Below are 22,923 nucleotides of genomic sequence, written 5' to 3'. Positions count from 1 at the left end.
CAGTGAAACTGCTCTACATAACACTGTAAGATGGATACATGACATTATGCATTTGTTAAAACCTGTAGTACTATACAGCACAAAGAGTGAACCCTAATATAAACTATGGGTTTTATTTAACTATCAGTATTGTCTCATCAATTGTAATAAAGATACCACACTAAAAGATGTTAATAATAGGTGGGGGATGATGCATAGAGGCACTTGTACTCCAATGTTTATAGCAGCACTCTCAACAATAGCCAAATTGTGGAAAGAGCCTAAATGTCCATCAACTGATGAATGGATAAAGAAATTGTGGTTTATATACACAATGGAGTACTACGTGGCAATGAGAAAGAATGAAATATGGCCCTTTGTAGCAACGTGGATGGAACTGGAGAGTGTGATGCTAAGTGAAATAAGCCATACAGAGAAAGACATATGTTCTCTGTTTTCACTCTTATGTGGATCCTGAGAAACTTACCAGAAACCCATGGGGGAGGGAAAGGAAAAAAAAAAAAAGAGGTTAGAGTGGGAGAGAGCCAAAGCATAAGAGACTCTTAAAAACTGAGAACAAACTGAGGGTTGATGGGGGGTGGGAGGGAGGGGAGGGGAGGTGATGGGTATTGAAGAGGGCATCTTTTGGGTTGAGCACTGGGTGTTGTATGGAAACCAGTCTGACAATAAATTTCATATATTAAAAAAATAATAATAATAGGTGGGGGGAAATGGGTATATGGGAACTCTGTACTTTCTACTGAATACTAAAACTCTTCTAAAAAATAAGTCTACTAATTTTAAAAAATGGAAGAAGTGACTTTCCGGGAACTCACTGCTAATAATTTAGCTTTTACTTTTCTCTTTTTTCTCTCCCTAAATTAGAATTCAGAGTCTGTCAGATGCCTTACTTTTTGTCCTTAGGTAGCTTCATGTAAATATTTTAAAAATTACTGTGCCAAATAAGCCACACACACACACACACACACACACACACACACAAAGCAAGTAAAGATATTCTTGGTCAACCCAGATTGGAAAGAAATAAACCACAGTATTCATGGAAGAGGGATTACAAATAATTTCTATTTCCATCTTTGTTTTTCTGTATCTTCCAGATGTTATCTGTAAAATAAACATCTGTTAGCTCTAAAACAGTTTTTTTAATATAAATTTTTTTAATGTTTACTTATTTTTGAGAGAGAGAGAGAGAGAGAGAGAGAGAGAGAGAGAGAGAGAGAGGGGGAGAGAGGCAGACTGCAAACGGGGGAGGGGCAGAGAGAGAGGGAGACACAGAATCAGAAGTAGGCTCCAGGCTCCGGGCTATCATCACAGAGCCCAACGCGGGACTCGAACCCCTGAACTGTGAGATCATGACCTGAGCTGAAGTCGGACGCTTAACTGACTGAACCACCCAGGCGCCCCTGAAACAGGTTTTTGTATCCTACTGTAGCTTCATTATATTCACTTAACATGTTTTAAGAGATATTTATACAGAAATAAGACCCAGATCTTGAAGGCCTCTCTGGTTAACTATAAGTGAAAGACTACATTACTACAGTATTTGTTGTAAATGGTAGGATTAGTGGGTGACAGCCTCATCGATTGCAGTTTATAAAGGTTTCAGTTTTAAAATTGTATTTATTATGTACTTGCTTATTTTACGTATTTACTTGTTTACTTATTTAATAGAATAAAAGAGGGTTCTAATTAGGTGTTATCTGAGTGATCTTGCCACATTCTTATTTTTGTTGGTTTAAATTGCTTTCAAATAATGTGCTTGAAATCCCATTTTCATTGCTGAAATTGGTACCATTTGCAATATGTATGTTGGAGGAAATGAATTATTTTAAAAAAGAGAATTATTTAAATGTGGCTTTAGTGATTCCTCCATACAATAATTAGTGATGAAATTTGGCTCATTGTTTTCAGCTAGTTCAAATTGGTCTTGAAAGAAACAGAAACTTGTTGCTTAATTACAGACTCAGATGAATGCCTGTGGGCTGTTATGAAGTGCTTGTTTAAGAAGGATAATTCCACTTGATTGTATATGTTATGCCCCAAAGGAAAGCAGTTTTAAATTTGACTTTTACTAGATTGTGCCATCTTTATGGAGCCATTCTGTTGTTAAATGGGTATCCACACTATCCAGGATGCTCTTAGTGAATGATGTTTAGTCAGTGGAGGGCTTAGCTAATTAAGGACTTTGAGACTTTGGGCAGTCTGAGAAGAAATTTAAAAATCACTGGGCTTCCTCTGTATGTGCCACTGTATAAATGAAGGATACCATGGGGAGGGAGGACCTCCTTCCTCCATAGAATAGGATATTTGGGATTATAATTTTAGTGTTCTTTATAAGTAAAACCTATTATTAGGTTGGTTTCCTTTTTAGGAAAAGCCGGAAAACTGTTTTATTTGACTGCAGTTCAGATGATGCTGTAAAATTACCATTATATGAAGATAAGTTGTGAATCTCAGAAATATATAATGACATAGGGCGCCTGGGTGGCTCAGTTGGTTAAGCGGCCGACTTCGGCTCAGGTCATGATCTCGCGGTCCGTGAGTTCGAGCCCCGCGTCAGGCTCTGTGCTGACAGCTTGGAGCCTGGAGTCTGCTTTGGATTCTGTGTCTCCCTCTCTCTGCCCCTCCCCTGTTCATGCTCTGTCTCTCTCTGTCTCAAAAATAAATAAACGTTAAAAAAAATAAAAAAAAAAGAAATATAAAATGACCTATCTCAATGAAAATAGTTTAAGAAAACCTATTATTGAAGATCTATTTTTATACAAAAAAAAAATATGAAGAACAAAGAATGGAGGCATGAGTATTTGCCTTGTAAGATTTTTAATTTGATTTATGTAAGTAGAATGGCCTTACTACATTTATTTTTTTTTTATTTTTTTTAATGTTTATTTATTTGTGTGAGAGAGACAGAGTGTGAGTGGGGGAGGGTCAGAGAGAGAGGGAGACACAGAATCCGAAGCAGGCTCCAGGCTCTGAGCCGTCAGCACAGAGCCCGACGTGGGGCTCGAACTCACAAACTGCGAGATCATGACCTGAGCCGAAGTCGGATGCTTAACCGACTGAGCCACCCAGGCGCCCCCTTACTACATTTAAAATACGATTTCAGTTGGCCAAAATGTTACTTTTAGAAAGGATATCTTTTAAGGAACATACTTATTACATAAACCAAGGCTTATATCTGTGTGCTACAAACAACATCAAAGAATTTTCTTGCTATGTCATGATATAGAAAGTTGTTCCTTAGTGGGCATTTCAACTTCTGCAAGGACACTGTCTTTGAATAGAAAACATAATGACTTTGTTTTCCAACCAAAGTCTAATAGTTAGACTAATTTATTAGCTAGTTTACTGAAATTTAGCTCTGACATCTATGGTTGAGAACAGATAGAAAAGAAATGCTAGTGTATTTTCAAATCTTGTAGACATCAGATAACTAACATTGAAGTATATCTGGCTGATTTTCTCATGATTTGTGTGAAATGCTTAGCTTTGTATTTTTGCATTACTGTCTAGGCAGATTCAGTTGAGTTTAGTTAGAAATGTATTTTCCACACAGTAGTTTCTCTGTTGTTTTTTTAACATTGCTTCACCACTGTATACTATTTAAGGTATGTACCGTTATATTTAATCTAACTTAGAATTGATACATTGGTCAACACTTCAGTTTTTAAATTTTTCACTTTTTATTTTGAGTTGATTGTAGATTCATGTGCATTTCACCCAGAGGTAGCATCTTGTAAAATTATAACACTATATATCACAACCAAGATAGTGATAAACGTGTCAGAGCTTATCCATCACCACCAGGTTTCTCCATCGCCCTTTTATTTTTTTACTATTTTTTTTTTTAATTTATTTGTTTTTTGAGAAAGAGAGCTGGGGAGGGGCAGAGAGAGAGAAAGAGAGAGAGAATCCTAAGCAGGCTTCACACTGTCAGCACAGAGCCTGATGCTGGGCTCCAACTCACAAACCTGTGAGATCATGACCTGAACCAAAATCAAGAGTCAGACGTTTAACCGACTGAGTCTCCCAGGTGCCCCCCTATTCTCCCTTTTAAAAGCTATTTCCCTCCTGCCTCTCCCTTCCCCATTAACCCTTGGCAACAACCACTCATCTGTTTTCCATTTCTGTAATTTTGTCATTTCAAGAATGTTGTTTATACCTGGAATCATATGTATATAACCATTTCAGATTGACTTTTTCACTCAGGATGATTCTCTGGAGTTTCGAGCAGCTTGTTGCATGTATCACTAGCACCTTTTTTGTTGTTGTTTTGTTTGGTTTTTTGTTTTGTTTTATTTTATTGCTGAGTAGTATTCCATACTATGGATGTACCACAATTTGTTTAACCATTCACCCATTGAAAGATTTCTGGGTTGTTTCCAGCTTTTGGCTGTTAGCACACAAAAGTTTCTGTGAACATTCATGTACAAGTTTTTGTGTGAACATATTTTTTTTTTCCTCTGGGATAAATGCCCAGGAGTGCAATTGCTGGGTCGTATGGTAGTTGCGTGTTTACTTTTTAACTAGTTTTAAAATTATTTTCTAGAGTGGCTACCATTTTACATTCCTGCTAATGTGTGAATGATCTAGTTTCTCCGTATCCTCACCTGTATTTGGTGGTGTCAGTTATTTGCACAACAGTGTGAATGTACTAAATGCCACTAAATTGTACACTTTATAATGGTTAATTTTATATTACATGATTTCACTTCAGTATTTTAAAAAATCAGCTCTTAGATATCCACCTCAAGTGCTACTTATGAGATCTAAATGAGAAAAAACAATCAGTTGGACATATCTGTGTGGGACTATTTCTGGGCACTTTTCTGTTCCACTGATCTCTGTGTCTGTCCCTCGACCAGTAACACAGTCTTTTTTCCACCCAGTCTTGATTACTGTAGATATGTAATAAGTCTTGAAATTGGGTAAACTGACTTTCATTTATTCTTTTTTCAGAATCGCTTTAGTTATTCTAATTCTTCTGGCTTTCTTATATATTTTGCAGTGATCTTATCTATATCTAGGAATTGTGTTAAATTTGTAAATCAGTTTGAGGAGAATTGGCATCTTTACTTCATTGAGTCTTCCAATCCCTGAATGTGATGTGTCTCTCCATTTATTTAGATCTTCTTTGATTACTTTCATCAGCATTTTGTAATTGTCCTATACAAGTCCTATACAGGTTTTGTTAGATTTACATCTATGTTTTTCTTCTTTGAACAGTTATAAATGGCATTGTCTTTTTAGGTTTGGTGTCCACATGTCTTTTCCTAGTACATAGAAATACAGTTGATTTTTGCATGTTTGTAATGCAACTTTGCTGAACTGACTTACTCTAGTTTTTATTTTTTTATTTAAAAAATTTTTAATGTTTATTTTTGAGAGAGAGATAGACAGAGAGTGGGTGGGAGAGGGGCAGAGAAAGGGAGACATAAAACCCGAAGCAGACTCCAGGCTCTGAGCTGTCAGCACAGAGCTCAACGCGAGGCTTGCACTCGTGAACTGCGAGATCATGACTTGAGCCAAAGTTGGACACTTAACCGACTGAGCCACCCAGACGCCCCTAGGAGTTTTTATATAGTTTATTTGGGATTTTCTGTGTAGGCAGTCTTGTCATCTGCAAATAAAGATAATTTCATTTCTTCCTTTCCAATTGTATGTCTTTTATTTCCTTTTCTTGCTTTATTGCATGCCTAGAACTTCCAGCACTATTTTTGAATAAGAGTGGTGAGAATGGGCTTCCTTGCCCTGTCCCAGGTCTTAGGGAGAAATGTTCAGTCTTTCACTGTTAAATATAATGCTAGCTATAAGTTTTTGTAGATACTCTATCAAGTTGAGGAAATATCCCTCTATTCTTATTTTTCCGAGAATTTTCCTCATGAATAGGTGTTATATTTTGTCAAATGCTTTTTAGCCTGTTCATATATGGTGAGTTACATTGATTGATTTTTGAATAATTTTTTAAAGTTTTTGTTTAAATTCCAGTTAGTTAACATACAGTGTAATATTAGTTTCAAGTATACAATATAGTGATCCAGCACTTCAATACAACACCCAATGCTCATCACAAATGCACTCCTTAATCTCCATCACCTATTTAACCTGACCTCCTACCCATCTTCTTCTGGTAACCATCAGTCTGTTTTCTATAGTTAAGAGTCTGTTTCTTGGTTTGCCTCTCTCTTTTTTTCCCCTTTACTCATTTGTTTCATAAATTCCACATATAAGTGAAGTCATTTGGTATTTGTCTTTCTCTAACTGACTTATTTCACTCAACATAATACTCTGTCTAGCTCCATCAGTGTTGTTGCAAATGGCAGGATTTCATTTTTTTACAGATGAGTAGTATTCCGTTGTGAGTGTGTGTGTATGTATATATAATATATATATAATAATGTATATATATTATTAAAGAAACTGCCCTTTCCCTATTGTATATTCTTGGCTCCTTTATCATAAATTAATTATCTATGCATGGGTTTATTTCTGGGCTTTCTTTTCTATTGATCTAGGTCTGTTTTTATGGTAGTACCATACTATTTTAATTTCTATAGCTTTGTAATATAGTTTGGAATCAGGGAGCATGGTACTTCCAACTTAGTTCTTCTTTCTCAAGATTGTTTTGGTTATTCAGAGTCCTCTATGATTCCTTACACATCTTAGGATTGTTTGTTTCATTTCTGTAAAAAAAAAAATGCCACTGAAATTTTGATAGGAATTACATTGAATCTACATATTGCTTTGGACAGTATGGACATTGTAATAGTATTAATTCTTCCAATCCATGAGCATGGAATATCTTTCCATTTATTTGTGTCTTCTTCAGTGTTTTTTATTAATGTCTTGTCATTTTCAATATATAAGTCACCTTCTTGGTGAAATATATTCCTAGGTACTTTATTCTTTTTTATGCAATTATAAATGGGATTGTTTTCTTAATTTCTCTGATAGTTCATTATTAGTGTATAGAAACAACCAATTTTTGAGTTATGAGTTTTATATTCTGCAGCTTTCTGAATTCATTCTAAAGTTTTTTGATGGAGTCTTTAGGGTTTTCTATATGTAATATAGATATAATTATAGATATATATTTCTATGTATAATATTCAAATTTGGATACCTTTTATTTCTTTTTCTTGCCCAATTGCTCTGGTTAGGACTTCTAAAACTATTGAATAAAAGTGGCAAGAGTCGGCATCTTTGTTTCTGATCTTAGAGGAAAAGCTTTTAGCTTTTCATCGTAAATGATACTAGTTGTGGGCTTGCCATGTACATTACATTTATTATGTTGTGGTACATTTCCTCTGTACATGCTTCGTTGAGAGTTTTTATCATAAATGGATGTTGACTTTTGTCAGATGCTTTTTCTGCATCTGTTGCAATGATTATGTGATTTTCATCCTTCATTTTGTTAGGGTGGTGTATTCCATTGACTGATTGTAAATGTTGAACCATCTTTGCATCCCTGGAATAAATCCCACTTAATCATCATGTATGATCCTTTTATTATTATTATTGTTATTATTATTATTATTTTAAAGTTTATTTACTTATTTTGAGAGAGAGAGTGTGAACAGGGAAGAGACAGGGAAAAAGAGAGAGAGAGAATACCAAACAGGCTCTATATTGTGAGCACAGAGCTCGACACAGTGCTTAGTCTCGCGAACTGTGAGATCATGACCTGAGCCAAAACCAAGAGTTGGATGCTTAACTGACTGAGCCACCCAGGTGCCCCTTTTATGGTATTTTTAAAGCTCATCTTTGTCACCTAGTTCATGCAGTAACTTAGGTTTCCTATTATGAAACCTCAAGTTATTTTATACAGTGAACCTAGAAATTCTTTTGTATAGAAGCAGTTGGAAGAAAATATGCAAATATTGAGTTGAGAACCTACTGTGCACCTTGCATGTGCTGCGCAGATGCAGATGTTTAGGAGTTAGTTTTCCCACTTTCTGCTGTAAAGCAGCACCTTTATACCAGTTTAAATACCTATAAATTCCTCCCTAAAATAGAGTTGTTTGTTTCCAATGTCTGATGCATAAAGGCAAACATTGTACAGATCAAAGGTGCATTTAGTATCTTTATTCAGATTCTTGAATTGTAAATTTTGTAAGCTGAAATTTGGTTTCGTTTCCAAAACAAAAAACTATTTCCCCAAAATGGAAGGAACTTTAAGGTGTAAATAATTACTTCTTATAGGCATCAGAACTATATTTCCTTATCCTGCCTCAACAAGTTGGTTGTAATTCTTAAGTTTTGAATAGATGGTGGTGACAAGTTTGAGCTATCTAGATTAAAGAAGTTTCATGTCTTTATGCGGTCATTAAAACTGTTCTGTCTTAGGTGCCTGGGCAGTTCAGTCGGCTAAGCATCTGAATTCGGCTCAGGTCATGATCTCACGGTTTGTGGGTTTGAGCCCCGCATTGGGCTCTGTGCTGACAGGTCAGAGCCTGGAGCCTGCTTTGGATTCTCTGTCTCCCTCTCTCAGTCCCTGCCCTGCTTGCACTCTGTCTGTCTGTCTCTCTCTCTCAAAAATAAATAAACATTTTTTAAAAAAACCCTGTTCTGTCTTTAGTCATCAAGTATCTCTGTGAAAGAAATAGATTTAAGCTAACAAAAGTAAGATGAAAATTATATATGTGGATAAATTAAATTTATTTCGGGGACCAGAATATACTCCAGATGCTTTCAAAAGTCTGGGTATTCTGTTTGTATAAATGTCTGAAAAATTATTCTCTAAAATGTAGAAAAATTAAGTACAAGTTTTAAAGTGCTTTAATAATTCCAGAATTTTAATTTCCATTTTATTTGCAGCTCAGATCGTCTGATAGAAGAGACAATAAGGTAGGAAAAAAAATTTGTTTTACTCTACTGTTTTTTGTTTGTTTGCAACATAAGTGAACAGATCAGGTTAACCCTGTAACTAGGGATAAAGTTCACTTATCATCCTTAGAGATGGGAATTTCACTAGATTGTGATGAATTTTTACTGTGTCTTTCACTTATGAGAGACATTTGAAGCACAAAATATTTGTTTCAAGAATTAGTGGAATTAAGCTGACTTACCAAGGTTAATTTTTCTGATTAATTCATACTCAGTACTTTCAGCTTCAGTCTTTTTATTATTTTTTTTTTTTTTTTTTAAGGAAAACCATCTTAGACATGTGATTTGGTGTATATACCATTTATGTAGATTGGGTTTCAGTCACAGCAGCTGTGGAAAATGTGCTGCAGTAATATTTAGTATTATCTGTAATAACACTGAAGTAGTTTATTGCTTAAGGTAAGGGACAATTATGTTGGTTTGAACTACTTAATTCTCTAGGTTTGGTGAATTTTTAGATACTATCTTATGATGGTAAAAAAGTAAATGAACTAGATATGATCTCTACAGTTAGAATTCAGCAATGTCTAAAGCACTTTTTGGGAAAGGTGTGATGAAGTACATGGAAACAACAACAAACATGTACTCTTACTGTAGGCCTTGGTATTGTCTCAAATGCTTTACATGCTTTATTTTATTTAATTTCTTTAATGACCCATGAAATAAACACTGTCCAAAACAAAAAAGAAATTAAGGTAAGTAATTTGCTTGTGGTGACATGATTGATAAATTGTGTTCAGGATTCAAATGCTCAAACCTGAATCTCTATAATTCTAGGACCAGAGCTCTATCTAAGCTACTACTGTATTTCCCACCTTGTAGAAAGTGTACAAGCTTCGGAGTGTGATTTGGTCTGTTCTTGGTTAAGTTACTTGGAGTCTTCATTTTCTTATGTGTTCAAAAACCGGGATTGATGATCATACCTCCCTAAAAAATTGTTGTGAAGATGAAAGATAATGAGTAAAATGCCTAATACAATGTGTGAATGATACTAGGTAATCTGTAAGTGGTAGCTTTGTCAGGGACGCCTGGGTGGTTCAGTCAGTTGAGCATCCGACCCTTGATTTTGACTCAGGTCATGATCCCAGTACCTTCTGATATTTCAGATTTCAGGAAAATTCCAGTAGTACAAAGAATTCCCATATACGCTTCACCTGGATTCCCCACACGTTAACAGTTTGCCACATTTGGTTTTTCACTTTTCGTTTTTTGAACTACCTGAAAATAAATTGCAGACATGATGCCTCTCTACCACTAAATATTTCATTGTTCACATTTTAAGTATGCATTTATATTGATACAGGCTCATGGATTCTTATTTAGTAGATTATAATGTTTCTATCATTATTTAATAAATTATCTCTTGTAATAATGTGTAGTTATCATATCTGGGGATTTTGTTTAAATTGCATGCATTGGGTTGTCCATCTGGGCAAAGGTTTTGCAAAATTGCCTAATTGTCAACTGAAATATTTTCCTTGTGACTCCTTCCCTTTCAACAGCACATAAAGTAAGATAGCATTTGCTAAGGACTTTTTACTTAAACTTCTCTATAATCCTTTTCCTTTTTTCTTCCTTTTTTCCCCTCCTCTTTCTGCCTGATCTTCTTTGGGCCAGGCTGTCTTAATTAAGCTTTTCAATTCAAAGCTGGCCTATTTAAGGGCTGGTAATATAAGTATAAAAAATTTGGAGTACTTCCTAGTATAGGAACATTTGAGAACCATTGAATCACTGCTACTATTATTTTGCTAGGTAAAAGCAAAATAATATAATTATAAGGTCTTTTATTTCACTATTTCCCTTTATTTCAAAATCTGGTAGATATCACAAGTAAAATTTTATTGATTCTAAAGCTAGTTATGATTACTTATAGATAATATAAAATTTAAGTGTCAGATAATTGTTTTTGCATATTCTATATGTAACAATTTACTTTTTACTCTTGGAAATAAAAATAGATTTTAAGAATATGTACACAACTGAATATAGACTCTGGCATCACTTAATTGAAAAGAACTGATATTTTTAATATTAACTTATTCTTAAGCTTTAAATGTATAACTGATATTGTCTGTTGTTGAAAAAATAAGTGTCTGAGTTTAGTTCACACAACAGGTAAGAAAGTTCCAGTAAGCACATCAATGATTTATCATTTTAAAAGCATTATATATTATTTGGAGCTTATGTTTTGCCTCTGAGTATTTGACCCTTGAAATAACAACAGTCTAGATTTCACTCAGCTTGACTCCAGATGATGCAGTGAGATGGGAAAGTATGTCTAGATATACTTTGTGTGGTACTGGCAATCATGCATATTCACCAAGATAATAACATAATGTATGATGATAATATCCATTCTCCAAGGAATACAAAGTGCTTTGTGGAAATTATTTTTTAATCTTCTTTATCTACTTCTGAGTCAGAGTGCATGGGAGATAGTGATAGTCCCAGTGTAAAAAAACAGGCATATATGATTCAAAGATTGCTTTCAGATGCTCAGCCTAGCTTTAAATGAAATTGTGTTACTTTATATAAGACCATAATACCTGTTTTAAAGTACTTTATAAATTTATATTAAAACAATCACATTTTAGGGGCACCTGGGTGGCTCAGTTGGTTGAGCATCCGACCCTTGATTTTGACTCAGGTCCTGATCCCAGGGTCATGGGATCAAGCCCCATGCTGGGTTCTGTGCTGAGTGTGGAGCCTGCTTAAGATTCTCCCTCTCTCTCCCTCTGCCCCTCTCCCTCGCTGGCATGCATGCTCTCCCTCTCTCTCTCTAAAACAAAATATAGAAAAAATAAAACAGGGGCACCTGGGTGGCTCAGTTGGTTAAGTGTCTGACTCTTGATTTTGGCTCAGGTTCATGGTTCATGAAATTGAGCCCTGTATCCAGCTCTACACTAACAGCACAGAGCCTCCTTGGGATTCTCTCTCCCCCTGTCTCTTTGCCCCTCCCTCCCCCTCTCAAAATAAATAAACATTAAAATAAATAAATAATTTTTAAAGCCTCATTTTAAATACCTTATATTCTATCATAGACATACACTTAAGGGAAAAATTATGAATAAGAACTAATGATGCAGGGGCACATGGATGGCTCAGTTAGTTAAGCATCTACCTTGGGCTAAAGTCATTATCTCATGGTCCATGGGCTCAAGCACCACATCGGGCTCTGCACTGACAGCACATACCTGCTTAGGATTCTCTCTCTCTCCCTCTCTTTGCCCCTCCCTGACTAGTGCTTTCTTTTCCTCTCAAAACAAATAAATAAACTTAGAAAAAAAAGCTAATGATGCAAAGGACGTTGTTATTTTGGACTCTTCTTGTGTTCTTTTCGTTCTTTGGATCTAAAATTCCGTGTAAAGTTAACATTGTCTGCTTCCTTCTATTTTAATCTTGACTGGTTGTTCTCTAGACCTGCCATCCTGCACTGGTCCTGGGATACTCTATCCCCATTACCTTAAAATGACCTCCATTTTTTCTTTAATGTTTATTTATTTATGAGAGAGAGCGGGAAAGAGAGAGAATCCCAAGCAGGCTCCACACTGTCAGTGCAGAGCCCGACTTGGCAGCTTAAACCCACCAACCATGAGATCATGACCTGAGCCAAAATCAAGAGTCGGATGCTTAACGGACTGAGCCACCCAGACACCTCAGTGACCTCCTTTATTGGATCACTTATTTCCTGGATTTGGTGTCTTCCATAAACTCTTAGTTTATTCCCTCATTATGCTGGACCACGTTCTTCAGTGGTTTCCTGAGAAAGAACAGGAGGTACAACTTTTGGACTTTTCAGATCTATTCTTGATTCATTGTTTAGCTAAGTTAGGAATAATTTTGAAATTTTTGATGACATTGTTTCCAGTATTGTTTTTAAGTTCAGTGCCAGTTAAGATTTCTGTTCCTTTGTATGTGATGAGCCTTTTTCCTCTAGAAGCTTTTAGGATTATCCCTTTTTCCCTACGTTTTTGGTGTTTTTTAACCTTATCATGCGTCTTTTCCAGTTCGTTGTACTGGCCAGTGGATGAGTTCCTACAGTCTGGAAACTCCTCTTCAGTTCTGAGACATTTTCTTAAACTCTCATTTTCCCACCTCCTTCTTCACTGTTTTTGTTTTCTGGGTTTTTTTTTGGTTTTAATTTTAAAAGGTAACATGTTGGGCTTTCTGTTCCTTTTTTTACCCTTTCTCCGTTTTCCACTTACCTTTTTTTCTACTTTCTGAGGGGTTTACTCAGTTTGTCCTTTCGAGATTTCTGTTACACTTTTATTTCCATTCTTTTTTTAAATTTATACCGGCTCTTTTCTCGGTGGTGGGTACACTCTTACACACATGTACACATACACACACACACATACATTTATGTCTTTCATGGGTGTGATACCTTCTTTCTCTCTCTGAAGACATTAAATATAATTCAGTTTTAGAGTTTCTTGAACTTCTGTTATTGCCTGTTTCCTCAGACTCACTTTTCTGTTTGCTAGTTTTTATTTGGATCTCTGTTAGAGGCTCTTCTCAAACTTGTAGTGATTCTTGATTCTTTGTTCATATTTAAGGGTGAGGCTCCAGAAAATCCAGTAATTGGAAGCTAGTTCTCTGTACATGGGTGGTGGGACTTGCCAAGTAGTAGGCCTTACAATGCATGATCAGAAAGGGACCTGGTTGTTTTGTGGGGAACTTCAAAATGTCAGGATCTTTAAGGTCTCTTTTTCTAGGTTAGATCTTCTACTGGACTGGGGGCAGTCACCTGACTGTGTTGTTCAGGGAAGATAATTTAGGGGTCTGGCAATTCCTTGCACAAATTTCCATTTTTAGCCCTATTTTACAGTTTTGCCTTCAGAGATACCTGATCCCTTTAAATCTTGATCTTTTCTAGGATCTGGGAAAAACTTTTATAAATCATGCTTAACTCCTAGCGGTACTGAGGCAAATAACTACAGTAGATTTGGCGCTGATAATGTTATTCACGTTTCTTCATCACTCAGGTGGAATTCCTGTAATTTTCTTTGTGAGATATGTATAGTTTAGAAAAGTACAGTGTTCTTATTTTAGCAATTTAAATCATTCTAAAATGTAAAAAAAAAGTTCATCTGGTAGTATCCCTCCATTCCTATCCCCTAAGTAACTTGTATTCACTGACAGTTGTGTATCTTTCTAAATACGTTCTCATTGTCATACAAACATATACAATGATGTTTTATTGCTTAAAATAAAAAAGGATTCATACTTTACACATTCTGTGGCTTCGTTAATTATTCAGTGTATCATAAACATTCCTCCAGTTTAATAGAAATAATGCCAACTTATTCTTTTTAATAACCAAATATTATTTCATAGTTTCGTTGTATCATAATCTGTTAAACCATTCCAATGTTGTTTCCATTGGGGGGTGTTTTTGTTTGCTTGTCTCTTACTATTCCAAACAGCACTCTAATATATATCCTTTGATCTGTCTCCCCACACACTTTTGTTTCTTCTTTGCCTTCTCAAATCTTGAAATTTCAGTTTTGATATGTCATTTGCTTAGAGTACTCCTAGCATTTTCCTCCAGGATACCTGGTCTTGGCTGTTCAAGAGTGTGTTCAGTCAGCTCCCAGATAGGTCAGGCTATTAGACCCCTAAGCAGTGGCATAGTAGGTGGTAGTGGGTGCCCTAGGAGTTTTTTCTTCTTCAGGGCTGGGCATCACACCATCTGATGGACTGTCAGCTCCTGGCTCATAGGTTTCTGTGGTTGTGTGTACCACCCTTTACCAGCTACAGTTCAGTGCATCACTGTAGCTCCTGTACACGCACGTCCATATCTTCCATTGTTGGGTTCCTTAGGGTGAATTGAAACCTAGGACTTTGCCCCAGGCTTGAAGAAAAATCTCGTCTTCCCTGCCATCAGTTCCTTGGTTCTTCCCTTGCTTGAGAGAGTATAGCCTGCCTGGCTTTCTTCCTTGGATATTTCAAAAGAATGAGGGATCTCAGATGGACCCCTCCCCATCATATCTGCCTTTGTTCATGTGTTCCTCCATGGAGGAAGTTGGACCAGCGATAGGATCAGGAATTTGTGCTCTGATCATCATCTTCCCAGAATCTGTTCATCTCTGTTGCTTTTTTTTTTTCAACGTTTGATATATTTTCAGAATTATTCAAGGACATTCTGTTTCCTATTGTTTTTTATGTTATCAGTATCTATAGCTCTCTCCTGTGTGTTATATATAAAAATGGGTACTGACCTATCCTCTAGGATTCTAATGCCCAGGGAGATAAGACTGTTGAAGTTAATCCTGGCATGAAAGCAAAAAGATATTAAGTGAGATTCTTTTAAACAGGACATCAGAATAGTCACATGGAAGAGACTATAGTATAGTCTGTAAGAGAAGGGACGTTCCCCCATCTCTTTGAGTCATTTAATGAATGCATAACCTTTGTCAACTGGCTTGGAAACCCAGCATAATGTTGCATGTGTCTCCTAAAATCTGCCTAGATGGTTCTCAAGTAGAATTCTGGAACATAATCTTTTCGTAAGTTAAGGGCTGGTTATATATGGGTATTTTGTGATGTGTTAACACTTTTGGTTCTTTTTTTATGATTATAATTTCCTACTTCTCTCTCAACAGTTTTCCTGATTAAAGATATTTTTAGTAGCTGGCCCCTTTCAAAACCATTTTAAGAAGCTTTTGTAATAGGGATTTCTCTGTTATTTCATTTGTTACTTTGGGAAAAATCACAGGAAATGGCCTACTGTCCAGAAAGACATCAGAAGATAGCAGTAGGGATGGAGTGGACATTCAGGAAAAGACAATGGGAAGGTGACTTGGGAAATGATTTTTTTTCCTGCCTGTGCTTTTCAAGATGATGTTGCCCATCTTAGTTTTCTCTTCACTTTTAAGAATATGATGGATCTGCGCAGGATAATCTTAAATGCCGACGTAATTATCTTCTCTTTTCCCCCTTCAGCATTGCTATGGCAACAAAAGAAAATATGACTTCACAGAGAGGAATGTTGAAGTCAATTCAGAGCAAAATGAATACTTTGGCCAGTATCCTTTCTGAAAGTTTGAAATTTCTAGGTTTTTGAGGTGGGGGTGGGGGTGGGGGTCTGTGTGTGTGCTTTTTTGGTTTTGGTTTTGGTTTTGGTCAGGTTGCCATCATCAGTAGTGGTTGAGAGCATCAATAGTTACATATGAATATGCCTTGCATTCCTACTCTATAGAAGTTGATACTGTTTAGTACTATTTGTAAAAGATTCTACACCAGAAGTCTGACATTAGTAGATTTAGAAAATTATAAATATGAATTTTCAAATTATTTTACATTTTAAAAACTCCTGGGGCGCCTGGGTTGCTCAGTTGGTTAAGCACCTGACTCTTGATTTATTTCGTCTCAAGTCATGATGTCACTGTTGTGAGATCAAGCCCGGGGTCAGCCCAGGGTCGGACTCCACACTGACAGCATGGAGCCTACTTGGGATTTTCTCTCTCCCTCGCTCTCTGCCCCTCCCCCACTCACGCTTCTCTCTCTCTCTCTCTCCCTCCCTCTCTCCCAAAATAAATAAATGTTTTTTATTTTTTTAAGTTTTTAAAAAATGTTTTATTGGGGCGCCTGGGTGGCGCAGTCGGTTAAGCGTCCGACTTCAGCCAGGTCACGATCTCGCGGTCTGTGAGTTCGAGCCCCACGTCAGGCTCTGGGCTGATGGCTCACAGCCTGGAGCCTGTTTCGGATTCTGTGTCTCCCTCTCTCTCTGCCCCTCCCCCGTTCATGCTCTGTCTCTCTCTGTCCCAAAAATAAATAAACGTTGAAAAAAAAAATTTTTTTTTAAATGTTTTATTATAGAGAGACAGAGCATGAGCAGAGAAGGGGCAGAGAGAGAGGGAGACACAGAATCTAAGGCAGGCTCCAGGCTCTGAACTGTCAGCACAGAGTCTGACGCGGGGCTCAAATCCACGAACCATGAGATCATGACCTGAGCCAAAGTTGGATGCTCAACCAACTGAGCCACCCAGGCACCCCAGTAAAACTCCACAGTATATATTATTCTTATTACCTCAACATCATAAATTATATGCTTTTTTATTACTTCTTTCTCCAGTTTGAAGAATAAGTCAGTGTCGGGTTCTTAGAAAGAGAAGGAAGGAGACAGCCATACATGTAGATGAGTTGTAACTGCTGTTAGAGTATTTTCATTGTGATTCGTTATGCACAAGCTGAACATTAGAATAGATTCTCTGCTTGTTAATTGTGACCTCTACATTTTTAATTCTTGAGTTTCCTGATTTGAATTAGGATTACTAATACTAACATGAAACCCAGTGGGGAAACTGGTAAGCCTGCTACTCTGAAACATTTTGTTTACTCTCTGAGAAGTCAAGACTTTTAGAGAAAAAGTTTCCTTCCCCAATTAGTAAGGGGAAGGGCCTAAAAAGTTGAGTACCTTCTGGTCCTAGATAATTTTTTTTTAAGTTTATTTATTTTGAGAGAAAGAACATGAACAGGGAAGGAGCAGAGAGAGAGAGGGAAAGAGAGAATCCCAAACAGGCTGTACACTGTCAGCACAGAGCCTGACACAGGGCTCGAATTCATGAACAGTGAGATCATGACCTGAGCCAAAACCAAGAGTCAGCCACTGAACTGACTGAGCCACCCAGGTACCCTGGTCCTAGATAATTTAAGGTCACTTTTGGTTTGATACTTACTTCCCTAAGGAATATCCTGAAGTGTATTTTGTATTTTCCAACTTTTTGTGAATTTTGTTCCTGTTTTGTCACCCTAAGTGCAAAATAACTTATCCATAATTGTTTATATTTTACATAGGGCTGTACAGTTTACAGAGTACTGTTATATACATTGTATCATCTTGCCATTACCACAAATTATAATAATTCTGGAAAAATGTGTGTTCAAAAACAAAATGCGTGTGTTAGTCGAGACTCCATAGAGAGATAGTAACAGAAACCTCATTTAGACTGACTTAAGGGGGGAAAGGAGGGAATTAATTTGTTCATATTTATCTAAAATTCAGGGGTAGAATTTAACCTAAGGCATGGCTCAGTTCAGGAGCTCAGATGTTATTGTCAAGAATCTGCTTTTCCTCTCTCTTTTCCCCCTACCTACTCCATCTCTTATCTTTGCTTTCCTGTGATTGGCCTCATTCTCAAAGAGGTTTTCTCCACATAGTGATAGAGATGGCTAGAGGAATCACCTTCTGCCAGTTAAAAATCCCCATGGAAAGGGGGTCTTTTCTACCAGCTGTAATAAAAGTCCCAAGAGGACTGTAGTTGCCCCAGCTTGAGTCACTAGAAGGGAATATTCTTTCTGGCCAATCCGAGTTTGTAAATATACCTGATGGCAGAGGACAAGGTCAGCCTACACTATTACATGGACTGAACTAGATTATTATAGAAGGAGAGAGAGGGGGGCTTCTCTAAAGGTAATATGCCCATTATAGACAGAATTCCCTAATGCCAAAAGTATTCTAAGGGGATTGTTGGTTCTTTACGAAGCAAGAAAAGATTAAGCATTTGTTCTATATGAGATTTGTACCTTGTAAAAGTTTTTGCCTATAATTTCATGCTGCTGCTGCTTCAGTATTTTTAAAAATTATTTCTGCAAATTTTTCTCATTAATTCAAAAAACACATTAATGCCTACAATATGTAAAGCTCTGTTCTGGATAGGGAAATTCAAGATTAGAAGATAACATGGTCCTAATCATATAATATGTAGAATATATAAGTGTACAAATAAATATAGTCCCTGCTGGGTGGTTTAATTACAGGAAAATGCAATAAAGATTCACAGAGTGGAGGTATTATTCTAGCTCTCTAGTATTGTAGGTGGTTTTTGTCAGTGATTTTCCTGACTTTGATAAAATACCTATATTAACAAAGAGGAGGCACCCGAAGGTATATTGTCAGAAATGCAAAACAGAGGCACCTGGGTGGCTCAGTCGGTCTGACTCTTGGTTTCGGCTCAGGTCATGATCTCATGGTTCATGAGTTCGAGCTGCATGTCAGGCTCCACACTGCCGGTGCAGAGCCTGCTTGAGATTCTCTCTTTGCCTCTCCCCCCCACCCCTTTCTCTCGCTCTCTCTCAAAGTAAATAAACTTTAAAAAATGCAAAACAAGTTAGGATGCACAGGCATGTGCTTTGGTCTACAACATACAAATAAGAGTATGAAGATATTTTGAAATACTAAGTAAAATATAGCTGTGACTGCTTTTTTAAACCTCTAAAATTGGAAATTTCCTATCTTTTTTTATGTTTCCTAAGTAGGACAGCTAGAACAGTGTAGCCCCCTTACCTACCATATCCTACCTACTGCTGCAAAGTAGACTAAAAAATTTAAATAATTCACCAGTGACTGATTTATTCAGACCCTAGAGTTGGTTGCCACCACCTATTGCCTGATTCCAAGGGGGTTATCACCCTGTGAGGAGAGGATCAAGAACTTCAGAACTCTTCTGGCCGAACCTCTCACTTTCCTGAGAGAAGGGGTTTAGAGAGAGAAAAAGAGAGAGAAAGGAAAAGAGAACAGAATAGGGTGTTGTTAGCAGTGGTATTGGCTGTACTTACACCTCCCTGCCCTGCAGAGTCCCTCTGTTCCTAAGCTCACTACCTCCCACCCTGACCCCAAGCCTGGTTGTAATTCCTCGGTTGGTTTGGGACCTTGAGCAGTAGGATGTTCCCAGTTTGGGTATGTGTTTTTTTAAAGACTCCCTCAGTGTAATTTTCTTCCTCTGTATTTCTTCTCATTATTTATTGTTTCTGGACTCCACTGATCTCTATTTTTGTGACCCCTGTGACTTTTCACTAAAGAGGCTTCTTCAAATATGACCTTAATAAAGATTTCCCAAAGATCGTTTTCCTGCTGTGAACAGCCTGATCCAACGAATCAATCTTAGGAAACGGCGAGACTCCCTCATCCTGGGCGGTGTTATTGGTGTCTGTACCATCCTATTGCTGCTGTATGCTTTCCACTGATGGAACATCTCCAGGGACTCTTGACAACCACCACTTTCACACCCTGATCCGGAATAAGGAAAAATAGGAAGGAGAAGTTGATTGTCCTGATGATTAGCCTGACCAACAGGATTAATGCAAGACTGATGGTGATGGACTCTGTGATACGGTCAGGTTGAGCTGAAGCCACAGTTTTCCTGTGCTATCTTTTCTAACACACATTTCCTTCTGTTTTTAGTTTAAAAAAAAAAAAAGTTTTCAGTTGCTTTTGTCTTCCCAGGAGGTAAGTAAACCAATCAGAAACAGAGTTTCTATGCTTCAGTAATAGTGTTGAAGGCTGATAACAAGCCAGATCTTACAGCTGGACTCCAGAAAACCAGGTTTCTCTATATCCAAAGACTGTTTTCCTTTCAGCCACCAGATTGGGTTGTGAATAAAAATAGTTCTTGTCCTTTTTATTTTACAGTCATGAAGAGAAATCACAAGTCATTTCTTGATAAGCTGTGCTATAAATTTCTACTCTGTGCCCCTGTTTTGGTATTCCAGAAAAATTACATTTTTCACAGGTTCTTTGAGATGCTAACAGGTCAACTTCAACACAGTTGAGGTTGTCTGAAACAGAAGACAAACACTGCAAGAAAAGCTTTTTTCTTCCTCTTTTTTTAAATTGTATGCACACTGGGATTAACTATATTGCTGGAAAAGCATTGAGAATAACAGGCTTTTTTGTCCGTCATTGTTTTGATGTTTTGTTTATTTCTTCCATTGGATTAATACTTGCTACTATGAGAAAATGCAATCTCAGTTCTACCATGGTAAAAGTAACTAATAGCCAGTGTCTGTCAGTGCCCCCAACTATTCCTCATCATGTCAGGATTAACCCTGAGTGAGGGGACTGCTCAATTTCAGTGAGATCTGTTCAGCAAGCCACATGTAAAAAGACATTGATTGAGGGGTCACCATCCAGATTATTCCATTTGTAAATGCTCCATGATTTATGAGCAAAAGTTCAAGAAATACTGCCTAATGTACCAGGAAGTCTGTGTTTTATGAAAACCTACTCATTCCAAATCTGTTAAGCTTTCCAAACATCCAGAGAATGGTTTTACTGTTGAAGGTGCATGTGACAGAATCTATCTGTATCTGCACCTGTCTTCTACTACCATCCCTGGACAGTAGCAGAATTTTAAACCACCCACCAGAATTCTTTTCAGGTTTAACCATTTCTCCATTTCTGTAAACTTACAACTTATTCACCTGAACTACCACAAATAGTTTGAAGACGTCAACATCTACACTCCTCACCAAGAAAGAAGGTTGCTCTTCACCATTGGAATGGACTCTGGTATTTATAGTATTGACCTCAGACTGTGCCACAGGGAATTAAAGGATATGAGCATGTAGTTCTTAACGATATCACAGTGCATCGGTGATGACATTCAGGTGAACTTGATACAAGAGCTGATGGCTATGCTAACCCCTGGTCTGGTACAGAAACTGAGAGCTTTTTCATTCTGTTGTCAAAGTTTTATTATGTTCTGGGTATGAAAGCCATTGGATACATTTTTTTAAACTATGGGGTTTATTTTTCTAAATATGGGTTGATTGATCAGATAACTTGATTGGGGATGCCCTGAAAAGAAAGTCTAAGTTTTCCCAATGTAAATCTTAAAGGATCAGAGAAGTTCATTTACTAAATTCTCTGTTGGGAGAACAAGACTGTTCTCCCCTGACACTTTATTATCTTTGATTTTTCAAAGGGCCTTGATTGGTGGTTGTGCCTCAGCTAGAATTTATGGGACTTTCATTGCTATATGGTTGGCATTTATAAAATCTGAAGTATCATAAATAAAGTTATTTATTTAATTATACTACCAGTCTTTTTTACTGGTCTGATTATTTGGTATATTCATTAAAGCTGATTGTGTGAGAATAAAACTAGGGGCTGAGCTGCTTGCTGCACTGAGCAAATACTTTTGATGGCTGATGAGCCTTTCCTTTAGGGTAATGCTTAAATGAAGTAATAGAATTATGTTGGTTATTTTCTTTATGAAAATAAACTAGTTCTTCCAAGGAAGTTGATAAGGCTTGGTATAAGATGTTGTTGTCTGGTAGGTCTGACTAACCTCCCAGTGCTATATAGCCCATAGTGAGGTGACCCAGGGCCAAATGTAGCTAGCCAGGACAGGGCTTGTCCTTTCCTCTTATGGTTCTTTCATTTGCAGAAAGAAACCCTGGAGTAAGGAAATAGAAGTGTGTCATTTACAAAAAGAGGATTTGGATCCTGTGGTAGCTGATTTGAACTCTTTCAGTTTGGTGCCATTTAACTTTTTTTTGTTTTGTTTTTTTGTTTTTTTTTTTTTTAACCAGATTGGTTTTCCACCTTTTCTTCTGTCCTTACAGACCTGTTACCAGGCTCAGGGGCCAACAGTAAGTTGCCTGTCAGAGCTGGGAGTTCAGAAAGGAAGTTTCCTCTTAAGGGAAGTTATTCTTCCTTGGCCATTGTCATATAAGGGACCTTTTCCTTTGGGATTATTTTAGTAATAATTCAAAACTTTCCATTTCACTAAGTGTGAAAAACCACAGCAACAAAAAGGACAGACTTCCCAAAGGTATACTTCTGAGATTTTGTCTTAATGTGAGCTGATGACTTTAGTTAGAAATGTTTAATTTATTACTAAAGTTCAAACCATATCCCAGCGCTTCAGGTGATCTGTCCTGGCTATCTCTACAATCTTCTTAGTGTTTTCAGTGATGCTGAAGGATTCCCTGTAACCTGTATTGCTCACCCTTTATTTTTCTAATGTTAGAAAAGGGCTTTCCTTCTCCACTATTCCTCTCTCCTTTGTACCAAAATTCACTTGTACAGAGAATGCCTCTTTTTTTCCCTACTACCCAGTACTCAGATCAGGCGTGGAAGTAAAATCCTAAGAATGGGATAAGTGAAGAGAGGAAACATCACGCGGGCACTTTTTTGTACCTGAAACCAAATATTTACTTTAGTTCTTTCCTATTGGATGCTGAGTACATCTGAATAGGAAAATGTACTTGTTGAGCCTTTTGATGTAATAATGACTTTTGGCCTCTCTG

General features: G+C 37.1%; 1 protein-coding gene across 5 annotated transcripts in view; it reads left to right on the top strand.

Annotated features, from left to right (window-relative positions):
* GOSR1 (golgi SNAP receptor complex member 1) overlaps window positions 1–22,923 on the top strand; it is a 64,218-nt gene that overhangs the window by 25,602 nt on the left and 15,693 nt on the right. For 2 of the 5 annotated variants that reach the window (XM_006940002.3, XM_003996454.4), the window contains exons 7-9: window positions 8,818–8,847; window positions 15,832–15,914; window positions 19,730–21,704. In XM_006940002.3, the coding sequence (XP_006940064.1) occupies window positions 8,818–8,847; window positions 15,832–15,914; window positions 19,730–19,854 (238 nt within the window). In that variant the 3' untranslated portion in view covers window positions 19,855–21,704. Of the gene's footprint in view, window positions 1–8,817; window positions 8,848–15,831; window positions 15,915–19,689; window positions 21,705–22,923 lie in introns of those variants that run through there. The other 3 variants (XM_045044225.1, XM_045044226.1, XM_045044224.1) reach the window with 3 other exon arrangements.

The sequence above is a fragment of the Felis catus genome, chromosome E1, assembly GCF_018350175.1.
Source record: "Felis catus isolate Fca126 chromosome E1, F.catus_Fca126_mat1.0, whole genome shotgun sequence".
In the NCBI taxonomy this organism is placed as follows: Eukaryota; Metazoa; Chordata; class Mammalia; order Carnivora; family Felidae; genus Felis; species Felis catus.
This window is presented reverse-complemented; position numbering and strand designations above follow the sequence as displayed.